The sequence below is a fragment of the Platalea leucorodia genome, assembly GCF_965183815.1.
Source record: "Platalea leucorodia genome assembly, chromosome: 5".
NCBI lineage: Eukaryota > Metazoa > Chordata > Aves > Pelecaniformes > Threskiornithidae > Platalea > Platalea leucorodia.
In genome coordinates this window covers 31,871,828-31,897,062 of record NC_138827.1, presented here as the reverse complement: position 1 = coordinate 31,897,062, position 25,235 = coordinate 31,871,828, and the positions used below count along the sequence as shown (strand labels likewise).

The 25,235-nt window shown below is 57.3% G+C and overlaps 3 protein-coding genes across 4 annotated transcripts in view; 1 reads left to right on the top strand and 2 right to left on the bottom strand.

The window, feature by feature from the left end:
* Positions 1 to 420: 420 nt before the first annotated feature.
* Positions 421 to 12,789, bottom strand: HECTD3 (HECT domain E3 ubiquitin protein ligase 3). Its single transcript, XM_082312908.1, has 21 exons — positions 12,370 to 12,789; positions 12,117 to 12,277; positions 11,586 to 11,678; positions 11,177 to 11,312; positions 10,625 to 10,740; positions 10,230 to 10,343; positions 9,729 to 9,811; positions 9,176 to 9,341; positions 8,620 to 8,701; positions 7,366 to 7,548; positions 6,632 to 6,684; positions 6,241 to 6,305; positions 5,701 to 5,804; positions 5,249 to 5,368; positions 4,825 to 4,914; positions 4,253 to 4,459; positions 3,730 to 3,859; positions 3,202 to 3,276; positions 2,886 to 2,967; positions 2,696 to 2,767; positions 421 to 2,425 (listed from the first exon to the last, which is right to left on the bottom strand). The coding sequence occupies exons 1-21, from the start codon at positions 12,694 to 12,696 to the stop codon at positions 2,341 to 2,343; spliced, it is 2,544 nt and encodes an 847-aa protein (XP_082169034.1). The 5' UTR covers positions 12,697 to 12,789; the 3' UTR covers positions 421 to 2,340.
* Positions 12,790 to 12,959: 170 nt separating this feature from the next.
* On the top strand, positions 12,960 to 16,569 carry UROD (uroporphyrinogen decarboxylase). 2 transcript variants are annotated; one of them, XM_082312910.1, is made up of 10 exons: positions 12,960 to 13,045; positions 14,007 to 14,119; positions 14,203 to 14,282; positions 14,482 to 14,544; positions 14,642 to 14,839; positions 15,096 to 15,257; positions 15,393 to 15,530; positions 15,675 to 15,775; positions 16,041 to 16,107; positions 16,292 to 16,569. In XM_082312910.1, the coding sequence occupies exons 1-10, from the start codon at positions 13,023 to 13,025 to the stop codon at positions 16,454 to 16,456; spliced, it is 1,110 nt and encodes a 369-aa protein (XP_082169036.1). In that variant the 5' UTR covers positions 12,960 to 13,022; the 3' UTR covers positions 16,457 to 16,569. The 2 variants fall into 2 exon arrangements, with proteins under 2 accessions (XP_082169036.1, XP_082169037.1); XM_082312911.1 differs by lacking the exon at positions 16,041 to 16,107 and having other exon boundaries at positions 16,292 to 16,443.
* A 2,505-nt stretch (positions 16,570 to 19,074) lies between these two features.
* ZSWIM5 (zinc finger SWIM-type containing 5) overlaps positions 19,075 to 25,235 on the bottom strand; it is a gene marked incomplete at both ends in the record, with an annotated part of 100,468 nt that continues 94,307 nt past the window's right edge. The window contains 5 exons of the mRNA XM_082312094.1: positions 19,075 to 19,937; positions 20,367 to 20,448; positions 20,754 to 20,917; positions 22,762 to 22,919; positions 24,710 to 24,845. Coding sequence (XP_082168220.1) covers positions 19,075 to 19,937; positions 20,367 to 20,448; positions 20,754 to 20,917; positions 22,762 to 22,919; positions 24,710 to 24,845 — 1,403 coding nt within the window. The remainder of the gene's footprint in view (positions 19,938 to 20,366; positions 20,449 to 20,753; positions 20,918 to 22,761; positions 22,920 to 24,709; positions 24,846 to 25,235) is intronic.

Here is a 25,235-nt window from a genome sequence, read left to right as displayed (position 1 = left end):
CAAGCATCTCATCCTTCAGAGAGAAAACAGAGCTGCTCTGGGTACCTCTGTAATTACCTCAGTTACCCTCTGTCAGCTGCAGTTGCTTCCACCAAGGCCAGGGGAGCCAGTGGTCACCTGTTGGAGATGTCTCAGCCAGAGGTGCCCATTCCCCCACAGCTCGTCACCCCAAGCAGCCCCGGTTGGCTCTTAGCCTGCCCATTCCCACAGGCGACATCAGCTCAGCCTCCACCAAAGACTAGGGCCATTTTATCCATCCTGCCCTGAGCCACTTATGAACCAACCGTCCCCTGCCCGGCAATAAAGCACCAGAGAGGAGTCAATTTTTCTTGCTCCTTCTAGTTCTGCTCAGTAAATAATGTGACCTCCTGCTGATCTCCCTTAGAGACAAGTGGGCAAGGTTGGAAAAAACAGAATCGATTCCACCTAAATCTCAGTGGCCAGAAACGATAGCTCATTTCAAATCCCATCTTGATGCTGAAGACTCCTTCACCAACACTCCTGACCAAGGCCAAGCCCGCAGAGCAAAGTCCTTTGACCAGCTCGCTCATGCCCATTTAAAACAGACAGTCTACGAAGTGACTCAGCCACCAGCACGGAAGGGTATCACACTGGCTCTGCTCCTGTCCATGCTGGCCATTGAAATCACCCACAAAGCCACAGAGGTCAATTCTGAGATAACTCTAGGATTTACAAAAAGCCTCCTCCAGCAGACAGGACTTCACACCCACCCAGCTGAGTGCACAAGGCTCTGCTGCAGGCAAGGGCTGCCAAAAACGGCTTCCCTGCTCACCCTGTACTCCTTCCACTCACCGCGGTGGGAGATGGCAGCACATGCTCTCTCCTGGTCCTGTGTCCCCTTTAGTACAAACCCCCTCAGCAGGTCTGGGAATACAGCAGTTTCAAAGGAAACTGATGAAGGGAAGGACCTTGTTTACAACTGGAAGTGATTTCTGGATGACAGACTCCTTCAACAGAGGAAAAAAAAAGGCATGAAGCATTAAGACAGGATAAATCCCAACTCACAGCGTTAGCCCCACTCCAGTGAAGCCCCTGTGACTCAATGGCTCTTAGCAGTGGTGGTCTAACAGACCACACGGGCTGAAGATGGAGCTGGGTGTATAAAAGTGGGCCGACATCTGGTAGCTCACAGTGCTAGGCAATGACTAGCCCTGCCCAGGGCTGGGAAGACCAAGGAACATTTCCAATGGTCTTGAAGTTGTAAAGCTTTCATTGCCCGCTCCTTGCTCACACACTGTGTGTCCATCTGCTCAAGGAGCTCCAACGCTTGTTACCCACATTCTCTCCGCTCCTCTGGGGCGTTCCAGGCTTTCCCTGTCCACCTGAAACCTCCACCTACCTGCCCACGGCAGAGAGGAGCAGATCCCAGCGCTGCTCTAACCCCTGCTGTCTGGGAGAAGAGCTTGACCCCGCCTGCACATCTCCATAAGCACTAGAACAGATTAGTTGTAATACTGGCTTTTAGGGGAAAACCAAGGCTCAAAGAGCCTGGGAGAACAGCTGCTAGGCCAGCAGCATGCCGGATGCAGAAGTGAAGGTTAAAGAGCAGGAGGGAAGCAGACAGTTCCCGTCTCCTGTAGGGGAGCAGCTCCCCCAGCAGCTGCTGCTGTGCAAGGGGTGCAGGGAACCACGGGTGGTCAGAGGAAATGGGATTTTGTGCGATGTAAAAGCATGGGAGCCCTTTCCTGACAGCACCCGCAGTCCTGCTGTGCGGGTCTGTTGTGACACCTGGTGGCCAGCAGCACCCCTGCAGCACTTGCCACCAGCCCGCCCCATTTCTTCTTAAACCTAGATGAATGATCTCATTTCCATGACCTCAGGTGAGAGCAGGAACAAGGCAAGAGAACGGGGTCAGGACATGCAGGCTAGGACACATTGAGCATCTCTGAGCATCCCTGCAGTCTCAGAGGCAGCTCACAGTTCTCTCTCCTGCGCTCTAACCTGCCGCGCAGCTTTATGGCACTACCCCACTTCTGTTTGGAGCAGAGCGCAGCCTGGGAGGAGCGAGAGTTGTGGAGCTGCAACAAGGACGTGTGGAGAAGAAACTCATTACAAAAACCTACCAGACCTTTCCAACGTATGAGGGCTGGGCCAGGGTTTCATTATTGCAATCACATTTACGCTCCAAGCTAGCTCCCACCCTGCTGAAGACCCAAACCTCCATGTCCAAAGAGGTGCTGGTTGCCACTGCTGGGAGCCAGGCTTCACACCTATATGTTTATTATATATATATACACATATCCTGGGGGGACAAGGGATCTCTTCCCACTGCACAGTTTTGTCGAACGATTGTCCATGCTGCTTGGTCAGGCTGCAACATCACTCTTCCCACGGACTCATATCTGTGTCAATGGCCACGCAGTTATAGGCGGCATAGCGCAACTTCTCTTCACATACCTTGGCTCTAGGGATGGCAGGAGGTGAGGGGGGGGAAAAAAAAAAAAAGACAAGGAGGAGTTGCCATTGCTGCAATTGCCAGCCGAGGGGACAAGATGCTTTCTGAGATGGAGGCTACGCTTCACCAGCTGCTCACAGAGAGAATCACAGAAGCCACACGGTACAGCAAGGGGGACGTAAGCGTGGCAAAGCGATAGCGCCCTATGGGTCAGCACCAAGGGTAAGACGAGAGCCCAGACACACAATCCCCCAGGTGTAGGGAAGCACCAAAACTTACGTGGCGTAGTTGGGCAAGAAGAGGGTGCTGGAGCAGGTGGATGACTCCGGCAAAGCATCTGTTGTCTCAGAGCTTGGGGAGAAGGTGACAAACTGGTCAGAACCAGCAGGCCAGTGAGGCAGAGACCAGATCACACATCCCTTTAGTGTGGGACCTGTCAGCCTTGCAGTCTACAGAAGAATGGACTCACCCCATCTTGTCTGGATAGATGTAGATCCGTGCTGGAAGGCGGCTTCTACCAGTGACAAATCTGAGGAAGCGGCTGCGATCCTCTGTGAAGGAAAAGCAAGAGACATCAGCAGACCCTAGAGGGATGTGAGATGGAGTACAGGCACTTTCAGGTTTCCCTGGCGCTAGCAAGCAGTTCCTTCAGCCCAGCTGCTTCCTCTTCTTGGCTCCCATCTGTTCCCCAGGCAGCGATGAGGGTGGTTTCCCCTCTCAGTTCCCAGCCAGCATGCAGGGGCTGTCATGGCACAAGATGTGCAGGGACAGAGCAAATCACTCACCATTGGTGAAGTTGTTGAGTGCTTCCCAGAAGTACTGAACACGGGTGTCCAATGGCTCAAAGTCCTCAAACCGGGCTGGGAGAAAGGATATAGAAAAGGAGTTTATTAAAGATCCAAGATCCTCCTGGACAAATTACGAGCAGGGCCTCCCCTGTTCACCCAGGGGTCCTCTGCCAGCGCAGGAAGAAACCTCTAGGTGCCTGCAGGGTGTGAGCACATAGACCCAAGGTGCGAGGGACACATGCAGTCAGGCCCCTCCCAGAAAGCACATCCAGATCGACATCTCGGCTCCACAGAGGCTCAGATACTGGCAGCCTAGGGATGCTCCAGCCTCTACTGAGGCCCAGCATGGAGACAAGAGACACCCCTGCCCCCAACAGCACCCAGCTAAAGGCAAGAAGTATACAGGCCCACATTCTCACTGTAATAAAGGCTAATATCGGTCTCCCACATCTCTCCTTGTCCCAGCAGAGAGAGAAGACAGTCTTGTTTTCAGGGACGGAGTTTTCAGCAGAGCCCTTCACTTACTGAGCTTCTTCAGGGCATCAACTGTGACTTCAGGGTCTCCACAGACTTTTTTTTCCAGCTCCTGCCAGGTGAGGAGGTCAAGAACAGCTTGGGGCACCACCTTCAGCAGCCCAGCCTGCATGGCCATGATCTGAAAACGAGATGGGGCAGGTAAGCAGCATATCTTGCCCATTTCCCTGGCTCGTGCTTGAGCCTAGGGACTTGACTGGACACAAGCCATATGACCGCTCAGCAAATGCTCCAAGGAACCTGAAGAAGGGCACAGGATCCCACAGAGATGCATCCCAGTTCATTCAGGAAGCCTGTGTCAGAGCTGGGAACAAAACCCCATGTCTCCCATGCTGCTACAAGCCACTTTGCTTCTCAACAACTCCATGGGCTCCAGGACCTCACCAAAGAGGACTGCCTACTATTGCACTAATGAGCACAGAGACACTAACCACGATGCATTTTACCAGAAGCAGACTGGCGGGGGTACGTCTCTGAGAACTCAATGACCACTGATGCTATGGGACAGCGTTACCTGCTCCTTGCTCTCCTCCAGCCGAGCCTTCTGCACCAGGCGAATGAACTCCTTGCGGTCCTCGTAGCGCACCACGGTGCTGCTGCCGTTGGGGATCAATTCCACCATGCGCTGGTCACTCAGCACTGTCGTGTAGGTGAGCTCATTCCCAAATTTGAATTCAAAGGTGTCTTTGTCCATGACTTCCATCACCTCCAAGAGCTTCACCTGCCCAGGCCCCAGATGAATGCTTGTTAGAGAGATGCCCAGGGGGCAGTGGTGTGCCCGAGCCCCCATCTCCTCCCATCCCAGACAAGGGCTGGAGTGACTGCGATAACAGCACAGCATAGGATATGCTGCCCTAGACCTGTTTAGCAGACCCTGGGGCATTGCATGCTTGAAGCTACAGTCAGCATGGCTACATCTCTATATTAGCTATAGGATGCATTAAATGCTAAGAGTGCCCTTTTTGTGCATGTTTCTTTGACGAACCACAGGAGGAAGCAAGTACAAAAGGAGGACAGGGACACAAATCACCACCTTGCTGAGTGCCACAAGGAATAGGATAGGCACAGCCTCCCAGTCCCTCTCACCAGCACGGAGTCCACGGCAGGGAAGTCTTTGCTCCAGCTGACCTCCTCCCCTGTTAATTGTTTCCATACGAAGCCAGGAAGAGCTAGGACCTGAAGGAGAACAGGGATTTTGCTGAGTCTTTGTGAAAGGAAACGTCCCCAAAGATAGAGATAGGGCTCAACAGTGCAGACACAAAGGAGCTTCCCTGCTGCCCCTGTCCACATGCAGAGCTCATCATAGCCGAGCAGAGACCAGACACCCTCTCCCAAGCTTCCAACAGCATCTCCCAAAACTCAGGCTGTGAGTTCTCCTAACCCCTCAGCCCCAAATCCTGCCAAACACCTTTTGTCCCAGCGTGTGATCACAGAGCCCTCCCATGCTCCTGTTGGACAGGCTGCAGAAGGGAGCTAACGACTCCACACAGGGACGAGGTTGAAAGCTTACCAGAAACTCCTTGCCCCTCAGAGCCGCTCCCATGATCTGCCCGATCCACTCGTACTTGGGGAAGTCTTTACAGGAGGGGTTGGGGACATACATGTCCCTGGCTTCTCCAGTGCCATTACCCTACAGGAGTGAGAGGCAAAACTCCAAGTCACGATCTCAGCGCAACGTGAAGCGCCACAAACTCAGTTCCTGCAGTGCCTCTGGGCACTTCTCACAACAGAAGTGGGCTAAACCCCCCATCCTCCTTAGCAATATTCCTAGTGAGAAACAAGTATCCAAGCGCTTGTCAGCACATCCTGAAACAAGATGCTACAAAGCAATCCACCCAACCCTTCATAAGGAAAAGCTTTGGACCAGCAAAAGTAGGTACATCCCTGGCGTGCAGGGGAATAGGGACAGCACTGTATTGCCAGGCACAGAAAGATATGCCTCAATACCCCGACCCACAGCACCTGGTTGGACGTGCGCACAAAGAAGGGCAGAGGCACGGGGGTGTCTGCTGAGCTGGGACACAGCTCTTCTGACATGTCCGCCAGGCTGTCCCGAAAACCGCCACCTGCAACCCCAAAAGAAGGGCACTTTTAGTGATGTGAACTCCCCATGTGCTGACCCTCAGAGTTATGGAGCAAAGATGAGGAATTCTGGTCCAACCTGGCCCAGAGCTGAGCAGAAGGCTCCCATCAGAGCCTTATGGCACCAGAGGAAATAAGACAGGAGAAATAACATCTCTGCCTGGCCTGTGAAGGGCAGCCAGCGGGAGCAATGGCACTGCAAAAGCTGCTGTTAGTGACTAATGGAGGTCTGGCCCCCATCCCAACAAGCAGGACTCCTTATCCAGGACATGGCTGGGGGTGGCAGGACAAGGCAACCTGCGTTCCTTCTCTCCTCCATGGGTAGTAATGCTGGGAGCAAAGGAGAGCCCCTACAGCAACAGAGTCACCCCATCAACCCCCAACTGCTCCAGAGGAGCCCTTGCCTCGCACAGCCCCTACCTTGGTCAATGATGCCCTCTGCGATGAATTTGCACTCCCACCACTGGTCATAACGCAATGGCCACCTGCAGAGAACCAGATATCACCTGAGGTGCTGCTCAAAGCCCAGATGCTGGGGAGGCAACAGGCACAGCAGGGACACCAGGGGACGAGGGTGTACCAGCCTGGGCTTAGGACAGGACACGATCTCAATCTCCAGAGTCGGCTGCATCCTCAGTAGGAAGGTGACACCTTGGGGAACAGGCCCTGATCCCATGGCTGAGCTGGCTCCTGCCCTAGCAAACCCTCTCCAGAGGACAGGACGCACACAGGCTTCCCAAACACCCTGCTGTGACAGAGGACATAGCTCCCGGCACTGCATGGTCCCCTCCCTCCCCCAGACACCACTTACCTATAATCTAGAGGCTTTTCAAACTTGTCCGAGGGTTTCAGGCCTTCATACACCTGCAATGAGCAGAGAAGATCAAATCTGGTATCCCCTCTCCAGGCGAACCGGTGCCAGGTGAAAGCAGGAAACTGGAAGAAATCTGGTTTGCCCCAAACCTTTAAATACTGACTGAAGCTGATCTCTAAATGGTCTAGGAGCCCTTCATTTTTGGAAAGGGAACATAAATTACAGTGCTAACCACTGTATGGAGCTTTCTGGCCTCAGAGTTACATTGAACACACATTAAACCTCACAGCAGTCTGGGCCGTTTGTGCACACATACAGCAAAATAGATCTTTTGGAGGCAGGGGGGAAATGACAATAGGAAGATCAGCATTGCTGTAAAACCACAATACAGGACTGTATCTGGCTGCATTATTGTTGTCACACAAGAATTCTTTGCTGCCCTTTTAGTGTAATGAGATTGCTATGCTCTGCATTAGCAACATGCCACAGAGAGCATCCAGGATAGAGACTTCAACTCAGAGATCCCAAATCCCTCCTAGATGTTATTCCTGGATACGGGATCATCAGCACATGTAATTGTAGAGCCTATGAGTCATGTGAAGAGGCCTTGAGGACTCCAGGTATCTCCAGCTCCAAGTTGTCCCTTCCACCCACCTCTATGTGGTTCATTTTAGTTTTGGGATGCCCCACTTCCCCCAGAGGAGCAGGGACCCTTCCAGGAGGGACAGTACCTGGGTGAAGACAGCATTCTTGCAGCTGGGGTCCAGAGCAGGGTTGTCTCGGTGCTCCATAGCCAGGCGTCGGTTAATATAGAGCCGTGGCATGAAATTGGGCTTGCTGGTCTCCGAGTCCTTCAGACACTGGGTAATGAGAGCTGTGCGCCTCTTGGACAGCAGCAAGAACTGCTTGATATGCTGCCAACAGGTATGTCCAAAATGTCAGAAGTGCCCGCTGTCCAAAACATGTCACCTACTTCCTACCGAAGCCACTGCACTGCCAGGTCACTCCCCTTCCCAGCGCCACTGCCTTCCACACACAGACGCATTCTCCTTGACAATATTTGCTCTGCCTCTGACAGATTTTGCTTTCTGGCTTAAGGGAGATACCAAGCCCAGTCCTCTCTCCATCAGTCGTCATCTGATGCTCACACTCCAGTGTTGCTTGGACCCTCCTTCACCCTTACTCTCACCAGAACATTGGTCTTACTATCCCTCCTATTTGCAGTCAAAGCAAGCTCCTCAAAACAAACAAGAATCCTCAGACACTTTGGGTCCTACGTTGAGCTGGCACAGGAATTACAGTGCTTTCTGACACCAGGCCTGGAAACACACAGAATGGGGCTATCCCAGCAATGTCCAGCACATGTATTCTGGGAGAGGATGTAAGGAAAACAGACTCCTGGAGGGACGAACTCAGTCTTATGAGAAAGATGGAAATCAAAAGGTTATTAAAGCCAGAAAGAAGTTACTGGTAAAAGCCTTGCTGTTTGGACACAGCCAGCTCAAAGCTGCTGGCAGCAAGTGCAGGAACAGAGTGTCCTGGGCTGAGATCTCGGAGGGGATGTGCGTCCAGCTCGCATGCCCAGTGCTGCTATGGTCCAAGTCCTTTTCAGGGTGAAGCGCTCTGGTTTGATTCTGCTTGTTACCCCATAGCTACATGTTTCCTCATCAGTGTTTTAGCGGGAAATAATAAATATTATTTATTAAATAGAATTTCTATAGTATTATTTATATTTAATAAATATATTTATTATTTCCCGCTAAAACACTGATGAGGAAACATGTAAACAATATCACATGAGGAAACATGTAAACAATATCCTCTAAACAATATCACCTTTCACAGCTTTAACAAACTGAGCTCAGCCAGGTGTTTCCCTTCAGCTGCTTTAAAGGCAACAAGCACCAACTGCCTCCCTTGCCACAGCCCAAGCACAATCACTCTGCCAGACTGAGGCCCCACAAGACACAGAGGGAATCACGCACCTTGAGTTTGCTGAACGTGCCAACAGTGTGGTCCCAGGCTGGCACCAAGTGATGCAGGACACTGTCCAGGAGCTTGATGAACCTAAATCCCAAAGAAGAAGGTATTGCAACACAGGAGGGACAGGGATCTGCACAAGCCTATTCCAGACCAGACACAAGCAGAAAAGTAACAACTGATCCAAACCCAACCCAGCATGGTCTTTTACATCACAGAGCCTTTGGTACCAAATTCCCACTCCCTGGGCACTGCAGGGACCTTGCACCCCTTGCAAGGGACTCTACATGCACCTGCCCCACACATTGCACAGATATGCTGCGCTTGTGACACACAAGACACTGCGAACTTGAGCTGCAAAATTCCTCTGAAAGTGTAGGGGAGTTACCCCAGGGAGCCCATTTTGTTCCCAAATGACTCTGCTATTTTCTCCAGGGTCCAGGATGCCTGTCCCAAGGGGAGTCACACAGCTTTACAGCTTCCAGCCATACTCGTGCTGGAGATGGCACCAATCCCTGCAGGCAATGCCACCCCACTTGTCTGCCCCCCTCCATACAGTACCTTTGAATAAGCACGGCCCGCCGGTACAGCACGTCAGGGTCTGTCCCTTCTAGGCGAGGGTAGCGCACTAAATTGGGCAGCTGGAACATGTCAGCACTGAGCCCCAGGTCCCTCTGTCGGGAGGATTTGATTTTGATGCCTCGGAGGCGAACATCAATCCCATCATCTGCCAAGGAAGACCATGGATGATACACTAAGACCACGAGAAAGCAAGCCTTCCAGCGTGGAAGGTCTATAAGTAAAAGCACCAGGAATACAACCAGCTCCAGCAGCTCTGGGGCTGGGCACTGAGAGCCTGAAATACCTCTGTGAAGAAATAGCAAGGCATTTACAGATGAAAAAAAAAAAAAAAAAAAAAAAATGAAGACAGAGAAAGATAGGATGAAAGCTGAGAGCTTGCAAACCTCTAGGTCCCCCTGGAGTTTCCCATGGTTCTTCTGCATCTCGTCTGAGATAGCCCACAGGGCCAAGAAGTGCAAGCCACAGGAACAAACTCTTAATGTACAGTATCTTACAGGTGCATTATGGATGTGGCCATAACACCCAGCCCTACCTCTGCACTCCACAATCCGGATCTCGATGACAGGCAGGTGTGTTGTCATGTCCTCAAGGACGCACACATCCCCAATGTAGCTCCTGCAAACACAGCGCAGACAAGGGCTGCAGAGCTGTTCCCTCACCCATCCTACCAAAATCCACTTGGCCGTTTGTAAGGGAAGAGGGTTTGTATCTTTTTAAACAGGAGCCTGTGGCAGGAACCCAGACGCAGTTGCCTACAACATGGCCTATGTTGAATGCCTGAACCTGCTGGTGACTCAGGTCCAGGCGACATGATCCTGATGGGTCCCACAATTGGATCAGGAGAGCCCTGATGATTGTGCCATCTGCTATTGCAGGCAGAGTGAACCCGCAGCTCAGAGATGGAAAATGCCTGTCCCAAGGCCCTGGGCCTCTTAAGCCAGGCTGGTGCTGGCATGACTGCTTAGGGTCCGGGTGTCCAGCACCTCCAGCTCCTGCAAGGGCCACGATACCCACTCCACCTCCATCCACTCACTCATCGATGCCAACGTCGTTCAGTTTCTTGAGATTGTCCCCCTCGCCCCCATACACAGCGACCCGCTTGGGCATGAAGTTCTCATCGGTGGTATCCACTGTCAGCAGGAGCTTTCTGCAAAGGGAAGCATGAAATGAGGAGAAGGTAACTGCATCGAACACCTGTTGCTGCTCCCCCTCATTGCTTGGTCACAGGTGTTATCAAGCACACGCAGCTGGTGCTGGGATCCCCGGGTACCTGTGACAATGCTAAGACCCCTTCAAGCCAGAGCCAGAGCAAGGGCTGAGAGACAGGGAGCGCAGGGCAAATTTGGGCCATGACGGACTCATGCAGAGAGCAGGGGCTGCAGGGCTCGCCCCAACCGTGAGCCAGCGCGCAGGGGAGAGGTGCCTCACTTGACAATGGTGCCCTTCTTCATGTTGAGCCGCACCCAGTGCTGGCCCTGGGACCCGTCACTCTCCCAGTACGTGTCGGCATGGCTGTCAGTCAAGCATGACACATTGAAGTCCTCCTGGAAGAGGGCAGTGAACGAAAGGAAGATCAGATGGGGGTAGGATTAACTTCCCCTTAGTGGTTGTTCTTGTCATGAATCTTAGAGCCAGAGGGCGTCAAACTGGCCGGTTCTCTTTGCTGGGCTGTGGGTAGACACAGGGAGTACAGAGAGCACAGGACACTGGGGCTGACCCTCCAAGGTGCTCTGGGGTCACACACAGAGCACAGAATATCAAACCCTCCCTAAAATAAGCTTAGCAGCTAATATTAGCATTTGCTTCTCAAACCACTGCCCCTCCAGGGGCCACATTACACAATATGCTGCATGACGCTTCCCAGGCTTCTCTCCCACATCCTCAAACACAACCCAGCCCAGCGCAGCACACCAAGCACCATCTACGCTCCCCAGCCCCATGGCACAGGAAGGCTGATGCAGCCTTGTCCCTTTAACCCACCGTATAGGATGAGACATCAATGCTGTCCACATACTGCTTGACGCTGCCCAAGTTCTCATCCTCCTTCCCAATATGATCATACAGGAAATGTACCAGGTCTTCGTCACATTCATAAGTCCATGTTGGGGGCACAAACCTACCAGGGAAAAGGGATTAATGGGTCTGGAGAGCCAGGGGCAGCCTGACTAACAGGTCAGGGAAGGCAGGTCCATGTCCTGCTTGCCTTGGTCTTGCCCTGTTTTCTGCTTTGTGCAGGCTTATCTAGGACAAGACTGTGCTGAGCAGAGCTGTTCTCTGCTACCCGTCTTCCCCCCTCTCCCCCCGGTCTGCAGGAGACGGCTGTCTGAGCAGCCAGGGAGGGACAGTGGCTTGTACCCATCCACAGCAGAAGCCAGGAAACAGCTCATACCGAAGCTTCTCTACTGCGGCCTCATCCTGCTCCATGGGCTTGGGCTTTGCTCCGAGGCGCAGGGAGTACGTCAGATCCACCACCTGCTCCCATCTGAAACAACCCAGAGAAAGGGGGGGGAGTGAGAAAATCCCACTAGAAAGAAGGAGCTGGTGGTCGAGGAGTAGGTGGAAGGAGAAGATTGGGGTTTAAAGCCCCACTGCACTCCATCCTCCAGCACCTCCAGCCCCATCCACGGCCCTTTTCCTTCCAACCATCTCTACTGCTTCCAGCCCGCACCCCGCCAGGCAGGCGACAAGCGCCGTCACCCAGCCAAACCCGGCGAACTCCACGTCTAGCATCCCTGCTGCCTCGCTTCCACGGAAAAAGCAGCCAAGCGGGCCGGGGCTCCTCAGTCCAGGGCAGGACCGGCTGGTGCCGCTGGGCCTGGACGAACCGGGGCGGTGAGCGCTGCCCTTCCCTCTGCCGTGCAAGGGGCAGCCGGGGAAGCCAGGGACGGCGACCTAGGGGGAGAGGGCGGTGGCCCCGCACCTGATGACGGGTTTGTAGTCCACCCCGAAGAGCTGCTGCTGCCGCTGGATCCGCTCCGTGGACTCCACCGGCACCAGCCGGTCCCCGCCATCGGCGTGCTTGCACACCAGCACCCAGCCCTCCTCCAGCTCGCAGCCGCTCCGGTACTCCTCCAGCTGCTCCTGCGGGGGACAGGCGGCGGCCGTCAGGGGACGGGCAGGCCCCTCCGCGGGCAGCGCAGGCCGCGGCGGCCTCCCAGCCCCTCCGCCGTTACCTTGCTGAGCTTGACCCAGAGCCCGGCGCCGTTGCAGTACTCCTCGCCGGTGGCGCGGAGGCAGCCGCCTTTCCGCACCTCGATGGTGGCCCGGGCCGCCCGCTTGCCGCCCCGCGCCGGCCCCGGGCTGTCCCAGACGCTGAGCAGGCTGCGGGCGGCGGCGGCGGCGGCGGCGGCGGGGTCCTTGCAGATCTTGTACTGCACCTCCCGCGGCACGTAGCAGAGCGCGGCGGGCAGCGCCTGGGCGCGGCGGAAGCACTCGCTGCACTGCAGCAGGAACCGCAGCCGGCCCAGCACCTGGTGCGGCGCTTCCCCGCCCGCACGCATCGCGTACCGGCTACCGTGGACGGCGGGCAGCGGCCGAGCCCCGCACCGGCGAGGTCGCTACTGGCGGGTTTACGGCAAACCCCGCCCGCCGACAAGGCAAGATGGCGGCGCCCGATGGGGCGGACGTAGGGCAAGATGGCGGCGCCCGTACGGCGTACGGTGGAGCGAGGAGCAGGGCGAGATGGTGGCGTACGGAGAGGGCGGGGCAAGATGGAGGCGTACGGAGAGGCGGGACTACTGCAAGATGGCGGCGCCGGCGGGGCGGGACGGGGGCGGGACGGGTCGCCTCGGGAGGCAACGGAGGGGCCGGAGAGCGGCGCAAGAGGATGGAGGGCGGCGAGCGGCTCCTGTGAGTAACCGGGGCCGGGGAGGGCGGCGGGGCGGAGGGGGCGCAGGCCTGCGCCCCCTCCGCCCCGCCGCCCTCCCCGGCCTCCTAGTGCGGTGACGGGGGGGCACGCACCGGGGCCTGCACGGGGAACACTGGTGTGGCCCTGGGGACGGCGCTCTGGCACTGGGGTCCGCTACTGGGGACACTGGTGTGGCCCTGGGGACGGCGCTCTGGCACTGGGGTCCTATACTGGGGACACTGGTGTGGCCCTGGGGACACCGGTGAGGCACCGGTGTGGCCCTGGGGATACGGTGCTGGCACCAGGGTCCTGCACTGGGGTCACTGGTGAAGCGCTGGAGGGGCTGATCCCGCACTGGTGAGCTACTGGGAATACTGATCCTGCACCGGGATGGATCAGCAGGGCCACTGGTGTGGCAGCGAAGTCACTGGTCCCACACTGGAGGTTTTGGGGACTTTGTCCCCGTGGCCCCTGACCGTCACAGCAGGACAGAGCTGGCCATCCCCCGCGGTTGCCCAGGATCCCCGTTGGCGGTCGCACCGCAGTGGGGAGGTTGGGGACGTGTGGTTGCCACCTCGGCAAGCACCTGGGCCTCCGGGGGCTGCAGAACAGAGATAGGGGCCGGGGACGCCAGTGGCAGGGCTGCCCGTCCCCACGCCCCACTGGCCCCAAATCTCTCTAGGCGGGAGCAACTGCTGGCCCTGATAACTTAATCTCGCGGGGCCCTGGGCCAGGCATCGCCTCTTGCTGGGGAGGGCACTGCGATCCCGGGCAGGAAGAGGCCCTGGGCCCTGATGGGGAGCATTTGTCACATTTGTCACAGCTGGGAGCTAGCCCTTTCCTGCAGTCACCAGCCGGGGAGCGGGGACGAGCCACTGGCACTGGCACCCACTGCTGCAGCGATCTGGCAGGGCACCTGGACCCCTCATGGGTGACAACCCGTATCTGCTCTTTCGTCTGCAGCCCCAAGGGCTTCCCCAAGCTGAAGAACGACACGTTCCTGCGAGCGGCGCGCGGGGAGGAGACGGAGCACACCCCGGTGTGGTGCATGCGGCAGGCGGGGCGCTACCTGCCCGGTGAGCAGGCAGAGGCGTTGCCGGGGAGGACGGCGAGGGGGGCCCAGCATGCACCCCGTAATGCTTGTGCTGGTCCCTTGCAGAGTTTCGGGAGACCCGGGCAGCGCAGGATTTCTTCGCCACTTGCCGGAGCCCCAAATTGTGCTGTGAGCTGACTCTGCAGGTAAGCATCCCCTGGGGGATCTGTGTGTCACCTTTCCCCACTCAGATGGGGACGGAGTGAAACCTTGGGTCTGGCCACCCCGGCTGGCCCCGGTAAGTTGTGCAGCCCTTGGGGACCCGCTGCCCCATGTGCTTGTCCTGGTCCTCCATGGGAAGGGGGTCCCAGCCCCTCACTGACACTGCCTCTTCCCCTCACGCAGCCGCTCAGACGATTCCCCCTGGATGCTGCCATCATCTTCTCCGACATCTTGGTGGTGCCCCAGGTGAGAGCCATGGCCGGTGGTGGGGAGCAGCAGCTGGGAACGGGGCTGGATTCGGGGCCACCCCATTCCTGCTTCTTCCATTCTCCCTTGTCCCCAGGCGCTGGGCATGGAGGTTGTCATGGTCCCCGGCAAAGGACCCACGTTCACAGAGCCCCTGAAGGAGGTGGAGGATCTGCTGAAACTGCGACAGAAGGTGGACGTGACTGCAGAGCTGGGTTACGTCTTCCAGGCCATCACACTGACGCGACACAGCCTGGAGGGCAGGGTGCCCCTCATTGGCTTCTCCGGGGCGCCTGTAAGTGATGTGGCTCCTCCATGTGGGCTTCCCAGCTGGGCTTCTCTGCTCTTTTTTCTGGGGTGACACCAGGCATGACACCCCCAGAGCTGTGGGTGCTATAGGGGTGCGTAGGTGGGGGATGTTAAATGCAGGTGCAGGTGTGCCCCAGGCTCTGGGGTACTCACAGGTCCTACCTTCAAGCACTGTGGCTCGCCCTTTGTGTCTTCTTCCGTCTCCATCACCCTCCCTCACTCCACTCCTCTCCTTCCCACAGTGGACGCTCATGTCTTACATGATTGAAGGTGGAGGCTCCACTACAATGTCCAAGGCCAAGAGCTGGCTCTACCGTCACCCCGAGGCAAGCCACCAACTGCTGCGGCTGTTGGCCGATGTCGTCATTGACTACCTAGTGGGGCAGGTGGCTGCTGGAGCGCAGGTGTGTCCTGGGGCATGGGGACAGGGCCACGCAGGAAGGCAGGGACTGGGGACAGGGAGTAGACAGAGTCCAGTTTCTGGGAGGAGGAGGAGGAGGCACTGAGGTGCGGCTCTCCCAGCCCCATGTCCCCGGCAGGCGCTCCAGCTGTTTGAGTCCCATGCGGGGCACTTGGGCCCAGAGCAGTTTCAGGACTTCGCCCTGCCTTACATCCAAGACATCGCCCAGGCTGTCAAGAGCAAGCTGAAGGAGGAGGCGCTGCCCCTGGTGCCCATGGTGAGTCGGGGCTGCCTGGGTTGACCCTGGTATCTGGGGGCTGCTGGAGAGGGGTGCATCCCCTCATACCTGCCTCCCCCAGTCTAGCCCGTAGACAGGGGCCTGACCCATAGCGGAGTTACTACCTGTCTCCTCCCTCCCCAGATCATCTTTGCGAAGGACGCACACTACGCGCTGCGCGACCTGGCCAATGCCGGTTATGAGGTGGTCGGTCTTGACTGGACTATCCGTCCCCAGGAAGCTCGGTAAGAGTCTGGCAGAGCGCTCAGGTGCCTGGGCAGCACCCCGGGCCGGGTACCCTGACCTCTTCCTCTGCCCTGAGCCATCCCAGGCCTGGAGATTTCTGCTCTAGAGGTGGGGATAGTTGGGCCCCCACGCTACGTGGAGCTCACAGCAACCAGGGGCTGCACTGAGGGGTCCCGTGTGCCCTGTGGTCGGGGCTGCAGGCACCCGGCTGCCCCCAACCTCTGCACCACACGCAACAACTCACCTGCTTCCTCCCCGCTGCAGTGCACAGACAGGGAAAGATGTCACCCTGCAAGGGAACCTGGATCCCTGTGCCCTCTATGCACCCAAGGTGAGCCGTGGCCATTGCCAGCAATGGGTGCTAGTTCCAGCCTGTGTTAAAGGCCTCCTGCCTCAGTTTCCCCACCGGCAGTGCTGGCTCGTGTCCCAGCAGTCTCCCAGGCTGGCTGGGGACTGGTGGGGGTGGAGTACCCCGGGCTGGATGGGGCTGACACGGTTTCCCTCTGTGCCTACAGGAGAAGATTGGTGAGCTGGTGAAGAAGATGCTGGAGGGTTTCGGGACCCAACGCTACATCGCCAACCTGGGCCACGGCCTCTACCCTGACATGAGCCCCGAGCACGTGGGTGCCTTCGTGGAGGCCGTGCACACTCATTCCCGCCACATCAACAAGCACAGCTGAGCCTGGGGGCTTGGGGACAGGACTCCGGTTTGGGCACAGTCACCCCAAGTAGTGTGTTGTCACAGGGCTTGCTCCATGCTGGGCTGCAGCATTAAACCAGCACCTTCTCCGCAGCAGCCGTGTGGCTCTGGCTGGGGGGACGGGGAACTGGATGGCCCTGGAGGAGATGGGCAGTGATGGCAGCCTCGCAGTGGGACATGTGAGGTTGGGGGGAGCCCCTGCGCCCCATCCTGCAGGTCAGAATGGGGAAACGGGGATGCCTCTCCCTGCCAGGCTGCAGACTGTTGTGCCGAGGGCTTACGAGAGAGGATGTGAGCTCAGAGCACAATAGGCATCTCCTGGCACTATGGCTGTGCTCAGCCCTGCTAGGGGAGATGGGCTGCCCGAGGCTGGCAGCGTCACAGCCTGGGAGCTTGCAGCCCACCGCTGCCACAGGCTCAGGGTGAGCCGTGCCACAGGCCTGTGCAGGTGGGAATAGGCAACGTGACATCCACCCAGGGCATCCCTGAGCAGGTGGGAGACCCAGGACAGCCGGCCACGTGGCGGGAGCCCTCCAGACACTAGTACCACCAGCACCCTGCCACACTGGCTGGGATGGTGGCAGAGACACTATGGCCTTAGCACCAGTGTCACCCTCCTCCGGCTCCCAGAGCCTCTTTGGGACCATCCCACCGGTCATGGAGATATCCCCCCCCACGTCCCCATCTCCTCTGATCCTGGGGGCCAAGTCTGCCAGGGGCTCAGCAAACCCTGCAGAAAGCAGCCCAGCTGGGCGGGGACCTGCTGACGCTGAGCGTGGCAGGGAATTGCACCCTGAAGCAGCCAGGGTGCCTTGCCACTGCTCCGTCCGCCTCCTCGGGGCGCAGGAGCTGGGCACCAAGGGGCTGCAGCAATGCCGCATCCCCGCCGGGGCTCTGCCCTGCTTGCATTGCCTGCGACGCCAGGCTGCCCAGCAAGCGCGCTGACCCCTCCGACTTCAGAGAAAGGCAGCAGAGATACAGGCAGTAACGTTCATCCCTTTTATTATTAAACATCAGATGAAGAGGTCGCACACACACATACAACGCACGCACGCAAAAATAAAAAAAAAAAAAAAGAAGAAGGAAGGAAAAAAAGAGAGAAACAGACTGGTTGAAGACCGCTATTTCGGTGGTGACAGAGTACAATTGGTTTCCTGGCCGGAGCACGGACACAAGTCACTTGCCAAAAAATTAAAAGTCAAACCAGACAGCAGATAACTAGCCCACGTTCTCTAACTACAAGTCACCATCCAGACCGGCCCTGGGCCCCCTCAGCCCTCCCAACCCGCTGGCAAAGAAATGAACCAAAACCGAAGAGCCGCCAGCCCAGGGCTGGAGAGTCCGCCCCGGGTGCGGGGCGAAGCCGGGAAGGGCTGAGCGTCAGCCGCACCACGGAGCCGGGAAGCAGAACCGTGCGGGGAGGCGGCACGGCTGTGCCTGCCCCCCTCCCTCCCCAGGAGCCGGGCAGCCCCGGTGCCTGCACGCCCGCCCAGGCATCCCGCACCCCTGGGCCCGCCGGGAGACGGCCGCGTACGAGGCGATGGGCTCTTCTCCTCCGTCGCCAGCATCCATGCGTGTCCGAGCGAGCGTCGCCCTGAGTCCCTTCCTTTGCTGTCCTCAAGCGCTGGGCTGCCACTCCTCCTTCCGTCCGTCCGTCTGTCCATCCCAGGGCTGCGAGTCGAGCGGACGTTCACCTCCCCCCACACCCTTCTCGCTGCCGACGATGCCATGGGAACCTGAGAAATGTTCGCGTGCCTCCTCCTCTTTTTGTCTGTGGTTTTGTTTTGTGTGGTTTTTTAAATAATAGTTATAATAATAATAATAATAATAGCAATAATAAAAATAATCGCCCCAGCCCACGACAATTTCAAGTATCCCCCAAATAAAAGACAGAATTATAAATAATTATAACTTTACAATTTAATAATTGACACATATACTATAGTATTTACAGTATCATAAATGCTTTTTTTTTTTTTTGTGTTACTTTTAGTAAGCAATCCCTGAGAACAGTTACTTTAACTTGTTTTTATTGAAGTATCTTCACAAATAGAGGAGTTTGCATGTCTCGGGCGGGCGGGAGAAGCGCTCTGCAAAGCCATCGCTTTTGGTGACGCATGAGGTTCTAGTGTTGCGGGTTTCTTTGCTCGCTCTTTCTTCTTTTTTTCCTTTTCTTTTTTTTTTTTTTTTTTTTTTTAATTCCCCATGTAATTTTAAAGATTTTTGCACTTTGCAACCTTCGGATCCCTCCAGCGACCGCTTCCTTCAGGAAAGAGGTATTAGATTTCCAGGTTAGCTTTTGGTATTGGCAAGGGAGGGCAGGGGGCTGAGCGAACCATCCTTTTTCCCCGTGGTTGCCTTTTGGTTTGTGCCCAAGGAATCTCTGGATCCTCTCAGCGTGTGAAATGGTTAAATCCAAGAAAGAAAAAAATAAAAAAACAAAAAAAAAGAAAGAAAACAAAAAAAAAGAAACAGAAGACCAGAACAGAGCAGCCTCTGCCGATGGGGGGAAGGTGATCTCCGCTTTCCTTCCTTCTTCTCTCCCGAGTCCCCGTGCTGCGGCCGGACCCTGCCAGTGAGCGTGGCGGGGGCCGGGGCTCACCCAAACCGTTCCCGCACCAGCAGCATCAGTTTTTTCTTGCCTTTGTAGATTTGTTTGAGATTGTCAATGAACTGGGCAAACTGTATGTGCCCGTCCTGCGCCAGGAGGAAGGTCTCCCTGGCCTTGCTGAGGAACTCGATGAACTCCCCGTAGTGCCGCGGGCTGATGTGGGTGAGCCGGGAGTGGGTGGTGTTGATGTAGGCGCTTATCGTCGCGTCCAGCAGCTGTCGCAGGGGGGCTTTGTCGGTGGACATCAGCTTCCCCGAGTTCCTGCGGCCGGGGATGCCGGCCAGCCCTGGGGCCGTCATGGTGCAGCGGCGAAGGATGTCCGAGAGCACCGTGGCACAGTGCACACTCTTCACCACCAGCGGGATGATGGCCGCCAGCTCATTTTTGCCTAGAGAGTGGCTCAAGGCGCAGGCCCAGAGCACGTCGTTGATGGCTGGGTGCGTGTCCTGGTTGTAGGCCAGGTTGAGATGCGTCATGGCCAACGAGGCCAGTTTGAACGCCCGGAGCGGGTAGCCCCGGTGCTCCATGTAGCGGGCGATGGTGAAGAGCTGGGTGTAGGTCATGCCAGTGGAGGCGGCGTCGATGACGATCTGGTAGGCAGTCTCGAAGGCAATGTGGTCCTTCTCGCAGAGGGTCAGGGCGGACAGGGCGCAGTTCTGCGGGTCCTTCATGGCGCACTGCAGGGCCAGGGTGCGGGCGCAGCTGGCCAGCTCTTCCCGCTGCGGGTAGTCCAGGCTCAGGCGCAGGATGGTGTTGTGGGACATCACCGTGGCTGCCACAATGCTGGTGGCTTCCGTGGGGGTGAACAGCGAGTACCAGCTCTGCAGGATGCTCACTAGGGCCCTCACCCCTGCAAGAAAACACTGGGGTCATGGCACAGCCCGGAGCCTGGCTCGGACCACGGGGCTCTTCCGAGTCCCCAGGTGCCCGGAGCCGGGGCAAAGCCAGCCTGTGGCAGTGCTGAGCTGCTGCCTCTGCTCCAACAGGGACAGGGCGGAGGGGGACAGGCAGAGGCTGGCTGTGCTGCAGGGCCCAGTGAACACCGCTGGCCTGGCCTGGCCCGGGGCTACAAGGGACCTGTCCCAGTCCCAAACCCAGCCACCATTGTGGCCCCAGCCCTGCCAGCTGGCACTCTGGGGGTACATCCAGTTACCCAGGAAGAAATGGGAGACTCAGGAGAGCTCAGACACCCAGGGCTATGAATGACCCCAGGATGTCCGTGCCCACCGGGCTCCCACCAGACGCGGGCCGGATCTGCTCGACGTGGCGAGGCACTCACCCACTTCGGTAGCGCACGTCACCAGCCACCTCACCATCTCCCGCCGCCGCCAGTTGAGGGTGGATAGGGTCATGCGCATCACCTGCGAGGCAAACCTGGGGTGACTGGCTGCCCCATGGGGCTCCACTGAGGCCACCCAACACCATGGCCCTCCCCAAAAATGCCCTGGCCCAGCTGGCTACTAGCTTCCCGTGAGGCTCCCCGGCACTGTCTCGCCTCCACCCAAACCTCAGCAGGCACAGGGGCCTCCTGGGGCTGAGCTCCCCCACTCAGGACCATGCAGGGATGAATTCACTCTTTCCCCAGGGGATCATCCGCTTGGTGGAAGACTATCATGCTGCAGCATGAGGGGCAGAAGGGCCACCGGCATCCCCCCCCATCCTGTACCTGGAGCCCCAGCTCCAGCGCCACATTGAGCAGCGTTGTGTCCGAGTTGCTGTCAGCCGGCGTGGCAATCTTGAATGCGTCTTGGGCCAGCTTGAAGATCAAGGAGGAGGAGTGGATGTTCTTCTGGATGGCCTCCAGCACCGTGCGTAGGCGCAGCATGTCCCCTGGGTGCAGGAAAGGACGGTCAGATGGCTTGGTCTCCCCCCACCTTGCCCCCGAGCCCCATCTCCTGTCTGCACTGGGTGGTGAACAGCCCCTTCAGCATGGTCAGCCCCTCGGGGCATGCATATGGAGGGATGCACAGAGATGCTGGATCAGGCTCTTCAGTCCAACAGCAAAATGGGGTGTCCTCCCCAGGCAGTGACATATCCTACAGCGCCCATCCTCGCTCGAGACCACCCACTCATGGAGAGGACAAACAACCCTGAGTGATCCCAGACACATCCTGGAGCATTAGCAGACATCTCCAAGCACCTGGATGTTCAACCCTGGGCTCAAGTTTCACTGCTGTAAGGCAGCCTTTTCCCAACAAAGGAGGGGTTTGGGGAGATGCTCAGTGCTGAACGGCTGCAGAAAGGTCAGTCTTCATTTATGAACATTAAAAAGAAGAAGAAAAGCTGTTTGCTGCACACATACTGTCTTGCCTCATGCAAAGAAAACCAAGTAACACACAGAAGCGTGAAAAACCTAGTGCTGCACCTGGGCACACGCAGACATCTTGGGTGACTAATAGCTAAAGATATCGCCTGCCACCCACAGCAGCTGCTGGCACCGCTACCAAAACTCAAGCCTCCCTAAAACAGCTCGTGGGGGCGCGGGCGAGAGAGGCTGTGAGGATGCAGGATCATATCGGGACATGCTGCGGCGGGGGAACACCTGGGGAAGACGATGGTGAGAAAAACAGATGCAATCCAGTGGCCCTACACCCCCAGCATAAAAACCTCATCCCCATTAGGCACTGGAAGGGAGAGGAAACTAAAGGATAAGCCAGGTACCAGCTCTCCATCAGGGCATTGCAAGGCAGGGGCAGGACACCATCAGCCCTGGAAAAGCAGCCAAGAGGAGGATGGCTGGAAGGAGAGAAGAGGCTGCTGAGGCAGCGAGGCTGGAGCTTTCTGACAGCTCATTTACCTTCCATCTTGCCAGGGAAGCGGCACCTTCCCCATCAGGCTGGCAGTACCGGGGGCCGGAGGCTGCCGCAGACTGTGCGGGACAGCAGCGGGCAGCGGTAACCGCTCAGCTCGCCAACCCTCATGGGGCACAAGGTGCTCGCCATCCTGGTGGGGTTGGTTTCTGGACAGAGGGATGTTTAATGAAAACCCTGTGCTCGCCTTCACCATGGTGCCTGGGCAGGAACCCAAGAGGCCTGAGAGACCAGTGAGGAGGTGTTTTACGAGCCCCCTGCAGCTGGGACCCCGGTGTGCCACCCAGCACAGCTGTCCCCATCTCCAACCCTGCCAAAAGCCACACGTGGTTTGGTGCACAGGAAGGTCTTCTCCCTCCCACAGCCTGTGCAAGATCATTACCACAGTGCAGGAAGAGACAAAGCAGAGGTAAAAGGATAAGCAGCTTCAAACTAAACCATGGCATGAGCCTGCAACGTGTCTGTCAGGGCTCGCTGACCTGGCAGCTGACCATGCATGCCCTGCAGCATCATGGTCCAGCATCACCCAGGGGCACTACCCGGAATCCACAGCTCACTGTGGTGAGCATCCCTGCAGGGCTGCCTGCACCTCTTGGGAATCTCCTGTCCCACCCTGACGGACCATGAGCTTTGGTGCCTTTTGGGACAAGAAGCCCAGAGATCCTGGACTCTGGTGGGCTGCTCCAAGGCCAGCTCACCATGCCCTGCCTGTGGTGGGCTGCCAGTGGGGCACCCAGCCTGGTCTCTGCCTTTGCTTGAGGGAGCAGAAGCAGGAGCTCCCTCTTTTCTCCAGGAAAAATCCCTTTGATGTTCTTGTGCAGCTCCGTCCCATCACCCCCATCCTAGAGCCGGCCCCCCACCAACCTTTGGCTGCTGTGAGCATGGTGGAGGCCAGCTCGCACTGCTGCGACTCCAGGTGCCCCAGGGTGAACCAGCGTGGGTATCTGCTGGGGACCACCGAGACCAGGTGGTGGGGGTGAGTCACATCGCCGGACGGTGCCGTGGTCTCCAGGACGGGCAACCTGAAGAGTAAATGGGAGGAGGCAACATCAGACCTCGCCACAGCAGCCCCAGCTTCACCTCCTCTCCTCGAGGCGCTGGCTAGGAAAGGCAGGGACTGCCTGCAGGCAGCTGCCCGCAGCGCCGCCTTTGAAACCATCCTGCTGCTGTGCACGTGTGGGGGCTCCCGAGGCTGCGTGCTCAACACATGGGCACGGGGATCAATCTGAGACCAACTTGAAAGGGGGAAAATGATCCGTGAAGTGATTTATAAACTTGTAAGGAAAAGCACAAGCCTCGGGGGGGGGGGGGGGGGGGGGGGGGGGGCGGGAAGCAAAATCCTTCCTCCCTCCCTGCTCCTTTCATGTCAGAGCACCCGGCAGAACTCCTGGCTTTATCATCTGGTTCTTCTTAAAATGCCCAGTTATGATCAGAAGCAGCGGCACATTTCCCCAGGGCCTCTGCAGCCGGTTTGGGTTACCTGCTTGTGTGGGGATATCCAAGAGCCTGGAAAACCCAGGGGAGAAGGAAGCCTAAGGAAGAGGAACAGGAGTCTCACGTCACCAGCCATGGTGACAAAACCATGTTGGCTCTTAAACCCCTGAGTTGGTCCTGCTGTCACTAACTCGGTGGCCAGCCACAGCATGCAGGAGGGAAATTGTCCCCCTGGACATGGAGAGCATCCAACCATCTCTGCTCTCCTTGCTTGCAGGCTTGGGGTACCCATGGGGCAGCAGCAGTCCAACCTTCCCAGCCCAGGTCAGAGACACCCCAACACAGGGAGTCCCAGCTGGGAGCAGGGGCCAGGGACGGACATAGATGGCGAGGGAGCAACGTGCACCCCCAGGGCACTCGGTCCTGTTCCTGCTCGGTGGCTGGAGGTCTTAGGTCTGGTGGGGCATGGTGTCCCCACGCACTGCAGAGGCCCTTGGCTGCTCTTTTAGGTCTGGCTGTCCTCCTGAGCAGCTCTTCCCAGGACAGGGGGATTTCAAAATTTCCCCTGGTGTTGGGGAGAGATGGCCCATTTCACCGAGGAAATGCCGCAAGAAAGATGATGCTCTGGGCTGGGACTTTTAATGTTGTCAGAGGGAGAGGGCACTGGGATGCTCTGGAGTTGACGGTCAAGCATTGACTCATCTGGGAAATTCCAGCCTTTTCAAGACCCATCCAGCCCCTGCCAAAAAACTGCAGTACATGGGCTGATGTCTCAGGGGTGTCACACACCAGGAAGGGAGATGGGGCAGCTCTCGGCATCGGCCGTGTCCCCAGTCCCAGAGATGGAGCTGGGTTTAATGGACAACAGAGTGCAACTGTGCTCTCCACCCAGCTTTGCAACATCCTGGAGCCCAGGGCAATCATCTGCCCATCTGTGCCAGGATAACAGCCCTTCTTGCAGGCAGGGAGGGCTGCAGGATGCCCAAGGCCTGGCGGACGCAAGACAAATGACAGCACCGTTCGTGCCTGGGACCTGCTCCGGCAGAGGACGCCTGGCACCAGGACAGGCAGGTGGCGGTCCAGCCTGGGTTGAGGGGCTGGGCAGAGGGCTGGACCAGCAGACATTAGCAGGCCCATGCAAATCCCTACTGATGCGGCTTGAAAACCAGGAATCGCCCAGAGAGCAAGAGTCTCTTTGCACTGCTGCTTGGTGCCCGGGCAGCCCTACACGTTGCACAGGATGATCCCAGGAATGGCAAGCTCCAAGCCTGCCTCCACTCCCATCCCTGCTCTAGGGTTGTAAAGCATCCCGGCTTCCCAGCGGAGCAGAGGAGAGCAGCAAAATGGGGGGCAGAGATGGAATAAAACAAGCACCAACCTCATGGCCCGCAAAGCCAGCTTGTACGCCAGGTCTGCATCGTGGGGCAGCAGAGCAGAGAACAGGTATTTGGCAAAGGTGTGCATGGGGACGCTCTCACGGTGGATGACTTCTCCCAAGCCGCTGAAGGGACCACCTAGGCGGAAGCAGAGCCCGTCAGCCATAACTAGCACAGCAGGATCTGTGGCTGGGGTTTGCACCACCCCAAAGCTTTGAAGATCTGCTCAGCAGCTCCCCGGTGCATTACTCAAGCTGGATCCAGGGCAAAGGACTGCTCTTTCCTTTTCCAAAAACCCTTTCAGGTCAAAATCCCTCAGAAACTAAGGCCACATGCTTAGCACCCTTCTCCGTAATGCCTCTGAGGTGGTCTCACTCCAGGGATGTCAGCAAACCCTTGCTTTGCCAGATGATGGGGCAGAGCAGCCATCCTACAGATCTGAGCACCACACCCACAGAGGAAGAAGCCAGGATGGGGTCAGCCAGGCATGAACCTTGGGAAGGGCACCCTGGAGATGTTACAACACTC